The sequence below is a fragment of the Perca flavescens genome, chromosome 18, assembly GCF_004354835.1.
Source record: "Perca flavescens isolate YP-PL-M2 chromosome 18, PFLA_1.0, whole genome shotgun sequence".
Taxonomy (NCBI): Eukaryota; Metazoa; Chordata; class Actinopteri; order Perciformes; family Percidae; genus Perca; species Perca flavescens.
This window is the reverse complement of record NC_041348.1, coordinates 32,609,967-32,627,343: the sequence shown is the minus strand read 5'-3', so window position 1 is coordinate 32,627,343 and position 17,377 is coordinate 32,609,967. Positions and strand designations below refer to the sequence as shown.

General features: G+C 47.5%; 1 protein-coding gene across 1 annotated transcript in view; it reads right to left on the bottom strand.

Annotated features, from left to right (window-relative positions):
* Nucleotides 1-17,377, bottom strand: part of ppp4r4 (protein phosphatase 4, regulatory subunit 4) — a 29,708-nt gene that overhangs the window by 10,715 nt on the left and 1,616 nt on the right. The window contains exons 3-18 of the mRNA XM_028605991.1: nucleotides 15,692-15,765; nucleotides 13,388-13,490; nucleotides 12,218-12,365; nucleotides 11,837-11,910; nucleotides 11,411-11,517; nucleotides 10,197-10,304; nucleotides 9,924-10,045; nucleotides 9,208-9,330; nucleotides 8,705-8,865; nucleotides 7,312-7,431; nucleotides 5,861-5,938; nucleotides 5,452-5,535; nucleotides 4,766-4,939; nucleotides 3,157-3,262; nucleotides 2,076-2,223; nucleotides 1,700-1,844 (exon numbers count right to left, since the gene is read on the bottom strand). Coding sequence (XP_028461792.1) covers nucleotides 1,700-1,844; nucleotides 2,076-2,223; nucleotides 3,157-3,262; nucleotides 4,766-4,939; nucleotides 5,452-5,535; nucleotides 5,861-5,938; nucleotides 7,312-7,431; nucleotides 8,705-8,865; nucleotides 9,208-9,330; nucleotides 9,924-10,045; nucleotides 10,197-10,304; nucleotides 11,411-11,517; nucleotides 11,837-11,910; nucleotides 12,218-12,365; nucleotides 13,388-13,490; nucleotides 15,692-15,765 — 1,875 coding nt within the window. The remainder of the gene's footprint in view (nucleotides 1-1,699; nucleotides 1,845-2,075; nucleotides 2,224-3,156; nucleotides 3,263-4,765; nucleotides 4,940-5,451; nucleotides 5,536-5,860; nucleotides 5,939-7,311; nucleotides 7,432-8,704; nucleotides 8,866-9,207; nucleotides 9,331-9,923; nucleotides 10,046-10,196; nucleotides 10,305-11,410; nucleotides 11,518-11,836; nucleotides 11,911-12,217; nucleotides 12,366-13,387; nucleotides 13,491-15,691; nucleotides 15,766-17,377) is intronic.

The following is a 17,377-nucleotide window of genomic DNA, read 5'->3' as shown; positions in this document are numbered from 1 at the left end:
GACACGCCTCTTCAACATTGCGTGGAAGTCTGGGACGGTGCCAAAGGAGTGGCAGACTGGGGGGGTGGTTCCCCTTTTTAAAAAGGGGGACCAGAGGGTGTGTGCCAATTACAGGGGTATCACACTTCTCAGCCTCCCTGGTAAAGTCTACTCCAAGGTGCTGAAAAGGAGGGTTTGGCCGATAGTCGAACCTCGGATTGAGGAGGAACAATGCGGATTCCGACCTGGTCGTGGAACAACGGACCAGCTCTTCACTCTCGCAAGGATCCTGGAGGGAGCCTGGGAGTATGCCCAACCGGTCTACATGTGTTTTGTGGATCTGGAGAAGGCGTATGACCGGGTTCCCCGGGAGATACTGTGGGAGGTGCTGCGGGAGTATGGGGTGGGGGGGTCCCTTCTCAGGGCCATCCAATCTCTGTACAACCAAAGTGAGAGCTGTGTCCGGGTTCTCGGTAGTAAGTCGGACTCGTTTCAGGTGAGGGTTGACCTCCGCCAGGGCTGCGCTTTGTCACCAATCCTGTTTGTAATATTTATGGACAGGATATCGAGGCGTAGTCGGGGTGGGGAGGGGTTGCAGTTCAGTGGGTTGGGGATCTCATCGCTGCTCTTTGCAGATGATGTGGTCCTGATGGCATCATCGGCCTGCGACCTTCAGCACTCACTGGATCGGTTTGCAACCGAGTGTGAAGCGGTTGGGATGAGGATCCGCACCTCTAAATCGGAGGCCATGGTTCTCAGCAGGAAACCGATGGAATGCCTTCTCCAGGTAGGGAATGAGTCCTTACCCCAAGTGAAGGAGTTCAAGTACCTTGGGGTTTTGTTCACGAGTGAGGGGACAATGGAGCGGGAGATTGGTCGGAGAATCGGCGCAGCGGGTGCGGTATTACATTCAATCTATCGCACCGTTGTGACAAAAAGAGAGCTGAGCCAGAAGGCAAAGCTCTCGATCTACCGGTCAGTTTTCGTTCCTACCCTCACCTATGGTCATGAAGGCTGGGTCATGACCGAAAGAACGAGATCCAGGGTACAAGTGGCCGAAATGGGTTTCCTCAGGAGGGTGGCTGGCATCTCCCTTAGAGATAGGGTGAGAAGCTCAGTCATCCGTGAGGAGCTCGGAGTAGAGCCGCTGCTCCTTTGCGTCGAAAGAAGCCAGTTGAGGTGGTTCGGGCATCTGGTAAGGATGCCCCCTGGGCGCCTCCCTAGGGAGGTGTTCCAGGCACGTCCAGCTGGGAGGAGGCCTCGGGGAAGACCCAGGACTAGGTGGAGGGATTATATCTCCAACCTGGCCTGGGAACGCCTCGGGATCCCCCAGTCGGAGCTGGTTAACGTTGCTCGGGAAAGGGAAGTTTGGGGTCCCCTGCTGGAGCTGCTCCCCCCGCGACCCGACACCGGATAAGCGGAAGAAGATGGATGGATGGATGTGATTATATTAATATAATACAGTCTCAGTATGTTTATATTAATATAATACAGTGTCAGTGTGAATATATATTAATATAATAAGTCTCAGTGTGATTATATTAATATAATACAGTCTCAGTGTGACAATATTAATATATTACAGTCTCAGTATGTTTATATTAATATAATACAGTCTCAGTGTCAATATATTAATATAATAAGTCTCAGTGTGATTATATTAATATAATACAGTCTCAGTGTGATATTATATATATTAATATCAGAGTGATGATGTTACCTTGCGGATGGCGGCCACCACGTCTTTGTCTTTCTCTCTGCAGAGGAGTTTCTGGACGCAGAAGTCAAGTTTCTGCAGCAGCTGTTTGTCGGCCGGCAAGCGGAGCGACGAACGCAGTCTGGGCAACAATTGGCACAGCTTGTACCTGACAGACAGACAGATAGACAGACAGACAGGTAGACAGACAGGCAGACAGACAGACAGACAGGTGTGTTACATGTGAAGACAGACACAGACTTTAACCTCCTCACTGGACAGAATGCAGACAGAGCCAGAGGTGTAGATTTGGGAGGGGATGCAGGGGATATATATAACCCCAGAACCCCCCGGTTATAATGCCCCCCCCCAATAAACCTCCGGCGTTGGACAGAGTTACCTGACGTTGGCGACGGGATCGTGGACTAGCTCCAGCGCTGGGACCAGGAAGTGTTTGTTGAAGTATTTTCTGGAGAAAATGTCAGTGGCTGTTTCACAGACGTCGAGGAACCTGAGCCGGTTCCAGTAGCTCCGCCCCTGAGCCAGATCTGAAACATGAGACAAACGCGATCTCTGGTTTTCTTCAATTTGGATCCCATTTTCCATGCTTTTGTGTCTAAGTGGCTGATAGGAATCTCTGAAATTGGTCCAGTATTATAGCCTGGTAGACCCCAGACCCCCCTCACTCTCAGTTACAACTGAGAGTGGGGGGGGTCTGGGGAAGGTTCATTCACAGCCCATTTGCAAACGGGCGTCACCAACGGACGCCGCTCAAATAGCTCTGGGCGCAATTGGATAGTCCTTCAACCAATCGTGTAAAGCCCGCCTCAACGGTTGCGATTGGTGCCTCGATTTGGAAAAATTGGAAATGGGCTCGAATGGGCTCTTGGCCAGACTGACTTGTAGAGCAAATCTCAAATTTTCCGGAAGTTGGTCAGGGTTTACCCAGCTAGCAGTATTAACTAAGATCACTTCAGTCATTAGTCAGCAACAAGCTACAATGTAAGTTATTTGGCATGATTGTGAATTTCTGTTTTGTTTCTGTTATGTTCTGTTTCCTGTTTATTTTTGAATTCTGTTTTCTCCCTTGTCTTGTCTTGTGATTGTCTTATGTGTTTCACCTGTTTGCCCAGCCTAGTGTCACCTGTCCCTTGTTAGTCCTCGTTACCTGGTTTATTTCGTCTCTGTTCTATCCTTGTCTCTTTTGTCGGTTCATTGTATTCTGTTGCTGTGTTTCCTGTTGGATGTTGTCTCTGTGCTGTTGTGGTTTTTTGTTTGTTCCTGCCTGGCTAGCTTCCTGAGGACACTTTGTGTAAGACTCTTTTCTGTTCACCTCTAACTGCATTTGGGTCCAAGCCTAGTCTTTCCTGACAAACCGTGACACTTAGAATACTAATAATAATCTGAGCCAGTCGGTGGCAGAAACAGGACTTTTGGTGGACACTAACTGATGCTGAACAGAAGCAGCAGAGTGTTCTGACCTTGGATCAGCCGCTCCATCATCTCCTGGCGCTGCTCCTGTTTGCGGTTGTAACGCAGGAATGTGCAGAACGTCCGAGCCGCCTCCTTCTGGACCGGCAGCACCTTCTGCAACAACGCCAACACCCGGGACGAAAGTCACCTGTTAGTTAGTCTGTTCCCTTTGTTAACTCACTGGGTTGTGTTGTGTGCAGGGTATTTGTGTATTAAATAACTTAAATGTGTATTCTTAACAAGTTTAAGAATGATGCTTGGGCATTTCCTGTATTTCAACTTTATGAGGCAAAAAGGAACTGGCTGGTGGTTAAACGGTAAAGTTCAGGCCCTGGTCCTGTTCATGTGTGGTTATACGGTAAAGGTCAGGCCCTGGTCCTGGTCATGTGTGGTTATACGGTAAAGGTCAGGCCCTGGTCCTGGTCATGTCTGGTTATACGGTAAAGTTCAGGCTCTGGTCCTGGTCATGTGTGGTTATACGGTAAAGGTCAGGCCCTGGTCCTGGTCATGTGTGGTTATACGGTAAAGGTCAGGCCCTGGTCCTGGTCATGTGTGGTTATACGGTAAAGTTCAGGCCCTGGTCCTGGTCATGTGTGGTTATACGGTAAAGGTCAGGCCCTGGTCCTGGTCATGTGTGGTTATACGGTAAAGGTCAGGCCCTGGTCCTGGTCATGTGTGGTTATACGGTAAAGGTCAGGCCCTGGTCCTGGTCATGTGTGGTTATACCGTAAAGGTCAGGCCCTGGTCCTGGTCATGTGTGGTTATACCGTAAAGGTCAGGCCCTGGTCCTGGTCATGTGCGGTTATACCGTAAAGTTCAGGCCCTGGTCCTGGTCATGTGTGTGTGGTTATACGGTAAAGGTCAGGCCCTGGTCCTTGTTGTGTGTGTGTGTGTGTGGTTATACGGTAAAGTTCAGGCCCTGGTCCTGGTCGTGTGTGTGTGTGGTTAAATGGTAAAGGTCAGGCCCTGGTCCTGGTCATGTGTGTGGTTATACGGTAAAGTTCTGGTCCTGGTTGTGTGTGTGTGTGGTTATACGGTAAAGTTCAGGCCCTGGTCCTGGTCGTGTGTGTGTGGTTATACAGTAAAGGTCTGGCCCTGGTCCTGGTCGTGTGTGTGTGGTTATACAGTAAAGGTCAGGCCCTGGTCCTGGTCGTGTGTGTGTGGTTACACGGTAAAGGTCAGGCCCTGGTCCTGGTCATGTGTGGTTATACGGTAAAGGTCTGGCCCTGGTCCTGGTCATGTGTGGTTATACGGTAAAGTTCAGGCCCTGGTCCTGGTCATGTGTGTGTGGTTATACGTAAAGTTCAGGCCCTGGTCCTGGTCATGTGTGTGTGTGGTTATACGCTAAAGGTCAGGCCCTGGTCCTGGTCGTGTGTGTGTGGTTATACGGTAAAGGTCAGGCCCTGGTCCTGATCATGTGTGTGTGGTTATACGCTAAAGGTCAGGCCTTGGTCCTGGTCATGTGTGTGTGGTTATACGCTAAAGGTCAGGCCTTGGTCCTGGTCATGTGTGTGTGGTTATACGGTAAAGGTCAGGCCCTGGTCCTGGTCATGTGTGTGTGGTTATACGCTAAAGGTCAGGCCCTGGTCCTGGTCATGTGTGTGGTGCAGAGCTGACATTGGTAGTGAGGATGGTGAAGATCCGGGGCGAGAAGTTCTGGTGCAGAGTTTCTCCCGGCAGCAGTCGGCTCAGACAGCTGTAGCGCTGCAGCAGCTTCTCATGCAGCCGCCAGCGCAGAGACACTCCCACCGTCTGCTCGGCTAACAGCAGCGCCGCCAGCAGCTCTGGGAACTGGACCAGAACCACAGCAGAACCACCAGAGAACCATGGCAGAATGAGGAACCAGGGGAGACAAGAGAACCAAGATTAGACAGGCAACAGGGAAAGTATCCCTGGCTCTTTGCTGCCGTTTTTATCATGATATCAAACTGCCGGCTCTCTGGAGCTCTGAGCGCCGCTGGTTCCTGGTGTCGGCGCCCCGGGGACCGCTCAGACTTCTTTGGTTCCTAAGATGTAACTGAATCCATGAATATTTTTATATATATATATATATATATATATATATATTACTACAGACATTACTGTAATGGTACGTTACGTCTGCTGTATCAGTATTTAAAGTATTATTATCAGCTGCAGCGTGTTTGTCTGACTCCGCAGAATGTTATCGTTTAGCAGCGTGGACGCTCACATACTTATAGTATATAGTTATAGTACATAGTTATGGTTCTAGTTATGGTTGTAGTATATAGTTATGGTTCTTGCTGTGGACGGCCCTGTGGTGTTAAAGGTTAGTCTGTCACCTTGTTGTCCAGCGCCAGGTTCTCTCCTCTGGACAGAACTGCCTCCAGAGTCTCTTCCAGGTGATTCATCAGAGCGTCCAACACCTCAACAACAACAACAACGACAACAACAAGGTATGTCACGGTACGTCAAACCAAACTAAAACTTACAAATGTTCTGAAGAAAATGTATGTGTGTGGGTCTGGGCTGTCATTGTGTGGTGTTAATATCTGTGTGTGTTAGCAGTATGAAGCTGGCACACCATTAAAAAAAAGTCTTAACAAATCCAAAACCTATACTTCAAAAAGACCGATAGAAGTTATCTACAAATCCTTCCAAAAAACAGACCCAGTAAACTACAAGAACCCACATGTAAACACAAATGAGACTATATAAGGCAGCAGCGTGCACCCTGATTGGCTGACGTACCTCCAGAGCGTCGTCCTGCAGCAGAGACAGCAGCTCTTTGTGGACCAGCTGGGCATTTGGTCCCAGCAGCTTCACCACCTGACAGGAAGGGGAGGAGCCAATCAGGAAGTCAGCTTTACAAACTATAGACTCATGTTTCATTCTGCAAGTCTGCAGAGAACTTTATTTAATTCAGCAGTTGAACAACTTCTGGGGTCTTTCCGTCTTTTATCTTTCCTTTTTAAATGTTATTCCCCCAACGAGAAGCCAAGCCTGAAGATGGGGATGTCGGAGCGTCTACAGACAGATACTTCAACAGATAATTCCCTAGAAATACTAGCCCTAGCTTAAAACTGCTGCTAAGCTAGCACTACATCTCCAGCGTTACGTTTTGTTTTTTAAGCGTTTGAGTTTTGATCCCAAAGTGATCTCCGTACACCACTAGCGGGGCCAGAATTTTGATTATAGGTGGCCTCCAGAAAACTGGATGGGCCAGTTATAATAAGCCAAAAAAAACAGGTTCCCCTGTATACAGACAGCCAGACACTAACGTTAATGTTAGCCTAACTGTTAGCCTACTTGCCTTGCTGATGTGAGGTGGAGGGGGGAAGCAAGCTGCTTTGCTTCGCTTAGTGTTTCATATTAGCTAATAGCTACACTCTGTGTCTGTCTCATTGAGCTGGCTTGAAAAGCTTGCGCGCAAACGTCATTAATTTCATTGGATCACTTGCTGGTGACGATGCAGCCTGTGGGTGGGCTTAAGAGTCCACACGTGGGGTAGAAGCTGCTGATTGGCTGAGAAGCTTTCACTCAAAGCTTTCCTCGGGCTGCTTATTGGATGAACTGCTAGAATGAAAATCACTCACTACTCACTATATGCCTGGGTCAAAATGGGCAGGCCTGGACCTAAAATGGGTAGGCCCAGTGCACCAAGTGTTTTAATCTCCAGTAAAAGAACTAATCTCTGTTTAAACTAACACGCCCAAACCTCCAAATATCTCATCATCATCCTGGTATGCTGGACATAAACAGGAAACTCCTCCCCCTGCTGGTAGTTAGCATGCTAACGTTAGTAGCTTTAAGTCTCAGAGAACGAGACGTCGAGACCAATAAAAACCAATCAGGACGGAGAAACGTTGGAGTCAGTGTTGGTGTTGCCAAAGGTCTCCGTTTGGAGCCGTTGAGACTGAAACACAACCCCGCAGAGTCAGAACCAAAACGGGGGAAACGTAGCAGAAGATATTCCTTTTTAAACCAAAACGTGGCGGTGGAGCTGTAGACTAAGAGGAAATGGATCAGGATCTGGTGGCTGGAGCTGTGATCTCTGATCTGTGATCTTTGATCTGTGATCAGGATCTGGATCTGGAGCTGTGATCTCTGATCTGTGATCAGGATCTGGTGGCTGGAGCTGTGATTGCTGATCTGGGATCTGGGATCAGGATCTGGACCAGGATCTGGAGCTGTGATCTGACCTGGTGGAAACCGGCTGCTGCACTCCGGCGAACGCTGACCTCTGGGTCACAGCAAAGACTAGAGAACGATGGGTAGAGCTCGGACAGGAAGTGAGCTGAGTCTGCAAATACCACCATGGCCTGGAGACAGAGAGAGAGAGAGAGAGAGAGAGAGAGAGACAGAGAGAGAGAGATAGACAGAGAGAGAGACAGACAGAGAGAGAGAGAGAGACACATGACCATGGTTACCGAACTGTTTGGCAACAAATGACACAGAGAGACAGAGAGAAACAGAGAGAGACAGAGAGAGAGAGAGGGGAGGAGAGAGAGAGAGAGAGAGAGAGAGGGAAGGGAGAGAGAGAGAGAGAGAGAGAGAGAGAGAGAGAGAGAGAAAGAGAGAGCTGGAAGTTACATCAACCAACTGGGCCCAGTTTTTCAAGAGTAATCCGGTGGGATTTTGGATCACTGATTGGATCAAATCTTGGAAATGAGTTTTCCAAAAGCGAAGAGGGATTCTGAACTAAGATCAGAGCAGGTAACGGGATCTTACATTTGATCTGGATCAAACCTGACTTTGAACTCACTTTGGGATCTATTTGATCAAAAAAAAACAGGATTATCCTGATCCAATCAGAAGGGTGGATTCAGTTGGGATTTTTCAAACAAAATAAAATCATTTTTTTTTAAGTGAATGATCACAAAATCAATGTTTACAGCTGATGACACCTGAAATTTGGTATTTGGATCCCAGTGATCCAATCCAATTTTCCTTTAAACAACTGGCATAAAAATAATCGGGATCAGGTGATCCTGGACAGCTAAACATGGGATTTCCAAATCCAAATCAATTTGATCGAGATTACGTTTCTTGAAAACCTGGGCCCAGGTGATTAAAGTTCAGAGTATTGTCTGTACCGGCAGGTTGTTGTAACTCTGTGTTTGTGTGTACCGGCAGGTTGTTGTAGCTCTGAGTGTTTGTGTGTACCGGCAGGTTCTTGTAACTCTGTGTTTGTGTGTACCGGCAGGTTGTTGTAGCTCTGAGTGTTTGTCTGTACCGGCAGGTTGTTGTAGCTCTGAGTGTTTGTGTGTACCGGCAGGTTGTTGTAGCTCTGAGTGTTTGTGTGTACCGGCAGGTTGTTGTAGCTCTGAGTGTTTGTGTGTACGGCAGGTTGTTGTAGCTCTGAGTGTTTGTGTGTACCGGCAGGTTGTTGTAGCTCTGAGTGTTTGTGTGTACCGGCAGGTTGTTGTAGCTCTGAGTGTTTGTGTGTACCGGCAGGTTGTTGTAGCTCTGAGTGTTTGTGTGTACCGGGAGGTTGTTGTAGCTCTGAGTGTTTGTGTGTACCGGCAGCTTGTTGTAGCTCTGAGTGTTTGTGTGTACCGGCAGGTTGTTGTAGCTCTGAGTGTTTGTGTGTACCGGCAGGTTGTAGCAGCAGTTGCAGCGGATCAGGATCGCCTCGTTGTGGATCAGGGTCGCCTCATTGCCGTCAGTCTGGTTTCCTTCTGTCTGCAGACCGGTGACACACAGAACCTTAAACATCTGCAGCAACCGGGCCTTCTGCTCCTCGGACAGGGAGCCTGAAACACAGAGTCCACATCAGACAGGGAGCCTGAAACGCAGAGTCCACATCAGACAGGGAGCCTGAGAGTCCAAATCAGACAGGGAGCCTGAAACACAGAGTCCAGATCTGACAGGAAGCCTGAAACACAGAGTCCACATCAGACAGGGAGCCTGAAACACAGAGTCAACATCAGACAGGGAGCCTGAAACACATAGTCTGGATCAGACAGGGAGCCTTCTAACTGTGTTGAGACACTAACAGCGCCACCTTCTTACTGTGTGGAGACACTAACCCTAACCCACAGTTTCTAATCTTGTCTCTACTGTTTCTATTGTGTGACATTAGTGCTGAGTCTCACCTGCCAGTCCGCTGCACAGCTTCCCAAACTGGAATGACAGAGATGCCACAACGGCTTCGTCCGCCTGCGACGACACCTCGCACGCCGCCATCACCATGGGAACCACGATGTGGAGTTTGTCATCTGAGAGCGAGAGGAAGCTATAAATCCATGATCTGTTTCCGTTCATTTAACTTCACAGTTGAAAGCCCAATTCAGACCAAAGATTCACAACGAGGGTTAGCAAGTCCAGAGAGAGGTTTCTATGCAGTTGATTTATTGGTGGAAACTGGCAGCTTTCAGAACGCTGCAGAAAAGTTTAAACTCGTCTTAACAAGAATCTTTGCTCTGAACTGGTGTTCAGGAAACAGAATTCAAGAAGCACCGTTCACGAAACAGCTTTCAGGAAACAGCGTTCAGGAACACCGTTTAGGAACAGCATTCATGAAACAGCATTCAAGAAACACCGTTCAAGAAGCACCGTTCAGGAAACAGCGTTCAGGAAACAGCGTTCAGGAAACAGCGTTCAAGAAACAGCGTTCAGGAAACAGCGTTCAAGAAACAGCGTTCAGGAAACAGCGTTCAAGAAACATCGTTCAGGAAACAGCGTTCAGGAAACAGCATTCAGGAAACAGCATTCAGGAAACAGCGTTCAAGAAACAGCGTTCAGGAAACAGCGTTCAAGAAACAGCATTCAGAAAACAGTGTTCAGGAAACAGCGCTGCCGGGCGAATTACCGCTGTCCATCATCTCCAACAGGTTGATGACGGTGTCGAAGGCGGCGAGCCGGACACTGCTCTCCTCGTCTCCGGCCAGCTCCACCAGTTCAGGAAGCAGCTCCATCCGGGTGTCGTCCACCCTAAAGGGACCGAGACACACAAACTGTTATGGTTACTGTGTCTCTGTCGGGATGTCTGGTTATTGTTTGGTGAACTTTACATGCTGGTTCTGGCGGATTATAGTTAGTGTGTCTCTGTCGGGATGTCTGGTTTGTGTTTGGTGAACTTTACCCGCTGGCTCTAGCGATGCTCTCCAGTTGACGGCACATGCAGGCTCGGACCTCCAAGTCCTCGTCCTGACATAAAGACCGAGCCAACGGCAGCAGCTCCTTCTTCACTCTGACACACAGGAAACAGCTGTTAGTGTCAGACCAGGTCAACATGTCAACAACACACCGCACTGTTGTAGACTCTAGAACACTTTCTGAAAGTCTCAGTCTCATCTCGGATGAAGAGGCATTACTGTGATTGGATGTAAAACATCCTGCTTCAAACGCAACTAATAACTTGATTCATTTCTAATGGAATTTGTTACTGTTAACCACTTCTCCCAGACCCTTTAACACGCACTCCCAACAGTAAATGCAGAAGACAGGAGAAGATGTTCTACCTGTCTGGCACTGGTCTGGTCTTGGTCTTGGTCTTGGTCTATGTCTTGGTCTTTGTCATAACTCTGTCTTAACCCCTCAAAGTCTCGGTCTTGACTTGGTCTCAATCCCTCAAATTCTCGGTCTCAACCCCTCAAAGTCTCGGTCTGGACCCCTCAAAGTCTCAGTCTTAACCCCTCAAAGTCTTGGTCTTGAATTGGTCTCAATCCCTCAAAGTCTCGGTCTGGACCCCTCAAAGTCTCAGTCTCAACCCCTCAAAGTCTGGGTCTGGACCCTTCAAAGTCTCAGTCTCAACCCCTCAAAGTCTGGGTCTGGACCCTTCAAAGTCTCAGTCTCAACCCTTCAAAGTCTCAGTCTCAATCCCCCAAAGTCTCAGTCTCAATCCCTCAAAGTCTCAGTCTCAACCCTTCAAAGGCTCAGTCTCAACCCCTCAAAGTCTCCGTCTCAACCCCTCAAAGTCTCGGTCTGGACCCCTCAAAGTCTCGGTCTCAACCCCTCAAAGTCTCGGTCTGGACCCCTCACAGTCTTGGTCTCAACCCCTCAAAGTCTCTGTCTCAACCTTTCAAAGTCTCGGTCTCAACACCTGATGCAAGGCAGTCACACGACACTCACCACACTTCAGCTAATCCATTAATCTTTGCAGCTCTAGTGTAGTACCCTCGTATGACAGCTAGCTTAGCCCAGCATAAATAATGATGCAGTAGGACAGCTAGCTTAGCATAGCATAAAGAATGGTGCAGTAGGACAGCTAGCATAGCATAAAGAATGGTGCAGTAGGACACCTTGCTTAGCATAGCATAAAGAATGGTACGGTATGTACTCGGTGTTGTAGCTCACATGTGGGAGTCGAACTTGCAGGCAACTTTCCCCAAAATCCGACAGCTGGCCAGACGAGCCTGAAGAGAGTGAGACAGCTGGGACTGGTAGAGGAGAGGGTTCAGCACCTGCAGACAGACAGACAGACAGACATATAGAAAGACATATAGACAGACAGACAGACAGAGAGACAGACAGACAAACAGACAGACAGACAGACAGACAGACATATAGACGTACAGACAGTGATGTAGAAATGTAGAATTGCCCAGATAGATTGGTATAAAGTCATACTTTTAAATGATAAATAATCAGAAGTGCCAGATGGAATCTGATTTGTTTACAGATTTCAGCTGTAATCCGAAAGGAAATCTGCAGAATTCACACTGTGTAAAGATCCCATTAATCCCAGTAATCCCAGTACATCCTGTGTAAAGATCCCAGTACCTCCTGTTTGATGGTCTCTTTGGGCAGGGCGCTGATGGCCCACAGCAGAGTCTCCAACCAGGCGCTGCTCACCACTGTCGGACACACACACACACACACACACACACACACACACACACACACACACACACACCGCCAATGTCAGCATGTGGCTGGTACTAGACCATTTTACCTGATGATAGTACTGAAACTATTACATGTATATTTGCAAAATTATAGTCGGACCCAGATCTCGCACACCAAAGGCATGTGTCATATCCACTGCTCCATCACCACCCAGTTCTTTTGATTTGTATGAAACTTGATTGAGACGTTAGGGTTGGTGTGTGTTACCTGTGTCTCGTGGTTGAGGTGCAGCAGGACGGTTGGTTGAGACGTTACCTGTGTCTCGGTGGTTCAGGTGCAGCAGGACGGTCTTCAGGATGGAGAAGGTGTGGGTGTGGATCAGGATGATGTCATCCTGCAGGATGGTGAGGAACGACGCGGCCGCCGCCAGCTGGATGTCTGCTCCGGCTCCGTTCAGGACCTCCTGAGTCGGGTCAGACAGCACAGGTTACCTGGATGACACACCTGTTACCACAGGTTACCTGGATGTCACACCTGGTACTACAGGTTACCTGGATGACACACCTGTTACCTGCTACCACAGGTTACCTGGATGACAAACCTGTTACCTGCATGACACACCTGTTACCTGTTACCACAGGTTACCTGGATGACACACCTGTTACCTGTTACCACAGGTTACCTGGATGACACACCTGTTACCTGTAACCACAGGTTACCTGGATGACACACCTGTTACCACAGGTTACCTGGATGACACACCTGTTACCTGTTACCACAGGTTACCTGGATGACACACCTGTTACCTGTTACCACAGGTTACCTGGATGACACACCTGTTACCTGTTACCACAGGTTACCTGGATGACACACCTGTTACCTGTTACCACAGGTTACCTGGATGACACACCTGTTACCACAGGTTACCTGTATGACACACCTGTTACCTGTTACCACAGGTTACCTGGATGACACACCTGTTACCTGTTACCACAGGTTACCTGGATGACACACCTGTTACCTGCTACTACAGGTTACCTGGATGACACACCTGTTACCTGCTACTACAGGTTACCTGGATGACACATCTGTTACCTGCTACCACAGGTTACCTGGATGACACACCTGTTACCTGCTACCACAGGTTACCTGGATGACACATCTGTTACCTGCTACCACAGGTTACCTGGATGACACACCTGTTACCTGCTACTACAGGTTACCTGGATGACACATCTGTTACCTGCTACCACAGGTTACCTGGATGACACACCTGTTACCTGCTACCACAGGTTACCTGGATGACACACCTGTTACCTGCTACCACAAGTTACCTGAATGACACACCTGTTACCTGCTACCACAAGTTACCTGGATGACACACCTGTTACCTGCTACCACAAGTTACCTGAATGACACACCTGTTAACTGCTACGACAGGTTACCTGGATGACACAGTGAAGGACTGACAGCAGGGGTACATACCCGGACCTTTGGGACGACCCGGCGGAAGGTCTCAGCTGGATTCTGGCGGACGAGGCTCGGCAGGTTACTGATGACGCTCGCTCTCTGCACCTCCTGACCCACGCTGACAGGAAACAGGAAACACATCAACAGGAAACACATCAACAGGAAATAGGGGAGAGCCGGGACAGTTGAAACACTTTTTAATTAAACGTAATTTACAAAGCGATCGTATCGCACTGAAAGCTAATATTTTGTCACTAGCAACCTACACCTGTCATCTGTCAAATACAGTTGCATTTTCAGCTTTGAACAAAACCGTTCATATTACAGCAAAAGTGGGGCGTGCGTAAAGTTTAATTCGTCCCTCCTGGTCGGGACTCATGAAACAGCATAGGGGGACGGATGAAACATACAGTTTAAGCTATATAAACTTCCCACAACTTCAGTATTTTACTACATATCATGAATGGTACTCCCAAAAGGTGTTATTTTAGATAGATTGTTGCTGGGCTATACGTCTTCATGAATTGCAGTCACCTTCAAGCGTGTGAGTGTGGGGGATTCAGAGCTCCGCTTTTTGTTTGGCAACGCACATTTTTATGCATTCTGTTGATTGTTTCTGCAACAATTTGTGCCTTTTCTTCATTAATTTATGTAGTAAATTATAATAGGTTTTTGGGGTGGGTTGCACTGGCCAGATTGCTTATTGGGGGGGTTGTAACCCCCCCCATCCCCTCTGTGCTGACACAATGGAGCACCGTAGCTGGCGTCCCGTAGCTGGCGTCCCGTAGCTTGCGTCCCGTGACCGTCCGGCGGTCGCCTTTGATTGGTTCGCTACCATACGAACCGGTTGATGAGAACGCGTTGGTTACAGTTTACAGTTTCTGAGGAAAACTCTGGACTAGATAGCCTGGGAAGCTTCATTCACAGCCCATTTCCAAAGGGGCGGCACCAACGCACGCCGCTCAAATGCCTCTGGGCGCCATTGGATAGTCCTTCAACCAATCAGGGCGCCATTGGATAGTCCTTCAACCAATCAGAATGCAAAGATCTGGGCCATCGTTTAAAGCCCGCCTCAATGGTTGTGATTGGCGACAGCAGCATCAACGGGCTTTGGTAGCCGCCATGTTGAATGTAAACAATCTGTGCTATCGCCATCGTTTAAAGCCCGCCTCAATGGTTGTGATTGGTGTAAAGCCCGCCTCAACGGTTGTGATTGGTGTAGAGCCCTCCTCAATGGTTGTGATTGGTGTAGAGCCCGCCTCAATGGTTGTGATTGGTGTAGAGCCCTCCTCAATGGTTGTGATTGGTGTAGAGTCCTCCTCAACGGTTGTGATTGGTGTAGAGCCCTCCTCAACAGTTGTGATTGGTGTAGAGCCCTCCTCAATGGTTGTGATTGGTGTAGAGCCCTCCTCAATGGTTGTGATTGGTGTAGAGCCCGTCTCAACGGTTGTGATTGGTGTAGAGCCCTCCTCAATGGTTGTGATTGGTGTAGGCCCGTTTCAACGGTTGTGATTGGTGTAGAGCCCTCCTCAACGGTTGTGATTGGTGTAGAGCCCTCCTCAATGGTTGTGATTGGTGTAGAGCCCTCCTCAATGGTTGTGATTGGTGTAGAGCCCGTCTCAACGGTTGTGATTGGTGTAGAGCCCGCCTCAACGGTTGTGATTGGTGTAGAGCCCTCCTCAACGGTTGTGATTGGTGTAGAGCCCTCCTCAACGGTTGTGATTGGTGTAGAGCCCTCCTCAACGGTTGTGATTGGTGTAGAGCCTGTCTCAACGGTTGTGATTGGTGTAGAGCCCGTCTCAACGGTTGTGATTGGTGTAGAGCCTGTCTCAACGGTTGTGATTGGTGTAGAGCCCTCCTCAACGGTTGTGATTGGTGTAGAGCCCTCCTCAACGGTTGTGATTGGTGTAGAGCCCTCCTCAACGGTTGTGATTGGTGTAGAGCCTGTCTCAACGGTTGTGATTGGTGTAGAGCCCGTCTCAACGGTTGTGATTGGTGTAGAGCCCTCCTCAACGGTTGTGATTGGTGTAGAGCCCTCCTCAACGGTTGTGATTGGTTGTGATTGGTGTAGAGCCCTCCTCAACGGTTGTGATTGGTGTAGAGCGGTTGTGATTGGTGTAGAGCCCTCCTCAACGGTTGTGATTGGTGTAGAGCCCTCCTCAACGGTTGTGATTGGTGTAGAGCCGACGGTTGGAAACATTGGAAATGGGTTTGAATGGGCTCTTGGCCAGACGGACTTGCAGAGCTAATCTCCCATTAGCCAGAAGCCCCTGAGGGTTTTCCCAGACTATGGACCAGAACCAACGGGACCAGTCTTACCTGAGCAGGTAGACGGCTCTCTCGATGTCATTCAGGTCTTCATCAACAGTCAGCTGATCAATCTCCTCCGCCGTCTGAAACACAGTTTAGCTTTCATATTTCTTTATAATGTATTTTATTTAATGCTGTTGTTGTTATAGCGTAGCCAGTCCCCAGCGTAGGAAGAGAAGTCTGCTATTAATAATAATAATAATAATAATTAAACTCAAAGATCCCGTAGAAATTAAACCAGTATGATCCAAAACGTGTGTGTGTGTGTGTGTGTGTGTGTGTGTGTGTGTGTGTCTGTGTGTGTGTGTCTGTGTGTGACACACACACACACACACACACCAGTCTTGTGCAAAATTCAGAATTTCAGAATGGGCCTCCATTAATAAATTTGAATTGAATTGACTCCGCCCCACAGGAAGTTGAATTGGAATGACAGGAAGTTGAATTAAATTCAAAGAAATTCCAGACAGTCCCACAACAGGAATGTTATTGCTTACTGTTATAAGTTACCCATTATAAAAGTGGTGTGGATTACTTTATCAATGCATTAGTAACTAATTGAATTACACATTTTACCTCAGTAATACAACTAAAAACAATTACATTAATACACATACATACATTCATTTAATAACCCTATACATTCTGTTCCAAAATATAGATCTCTCTTTAAGAGAACAAATATTTATATTAATTCCACAATTGACAAGAATCGTTTTCTTGATTAACAATAAGTAAAAAGTGTGCTGGCATGCTTTTAAACACATAAGATATCCAGTGATACCAAATAATGCCATAATGCCATAATATATAATATAATATAATCACATCTGGCTGTAACTGAGTAAGGGAACACATGAAGCCTTTTTAAATCAAACTGAACTCTTAATTCTGTTGTTGTTAATGTTAAAAGATCTAGTCAAGCTTTTAACATTCATGTCCTGTTAATGTATTTTGTACAAATAGTTCAAACTAATATCATTTATAGAATATGTAATGTAATCATATCTGATGTAAAGCTTCACTGTTAAACACTTCATTTAAACTATGTATATGAATTTATTTGAATTTTTATTGAATTGCAATTCTGCTTCCTTTAATTCAAATTCGACTTGTAATTCTAGATCCTGATTTTGACAATAATTCAATTTAATTGACAGTCATTCTCAATTACATTCTGAATTGTGCACAAGCCTGAGACACACACACACACACACACACACATACACACACACATACACACAGGCAATTATCAGTTACACACACACACACACACACACACACACACACACACACAGGCAATTATCAGTTATACACACACACACACACACACACACACACACACACACACACACACAGGCAATTATCAGTTATACACACACACACACACACACACACAGACACACACACACACACACACAGGCAATTATCAGTTATACACACACACACACACACACACAGACACAGACAGACAGACATCTGTTTATAAATCTTGGATAAAGACACTTTTTAACTCACTAATCATCATCAATCATTCATCTGTGAATTACTTCTTGTTGTCATTAGAATGTTCTGTCTGTCTCTCTCTCTGCTTGTCTGTCTGTCTGTCTCTCTCTCTCTCTGCCTGTCTGTCTGTCTGTCTGTCTCTCTGCCTGTCTCTCTCTCTCTGCCTGTCTGTCTGTCTCTCTCTCTCTC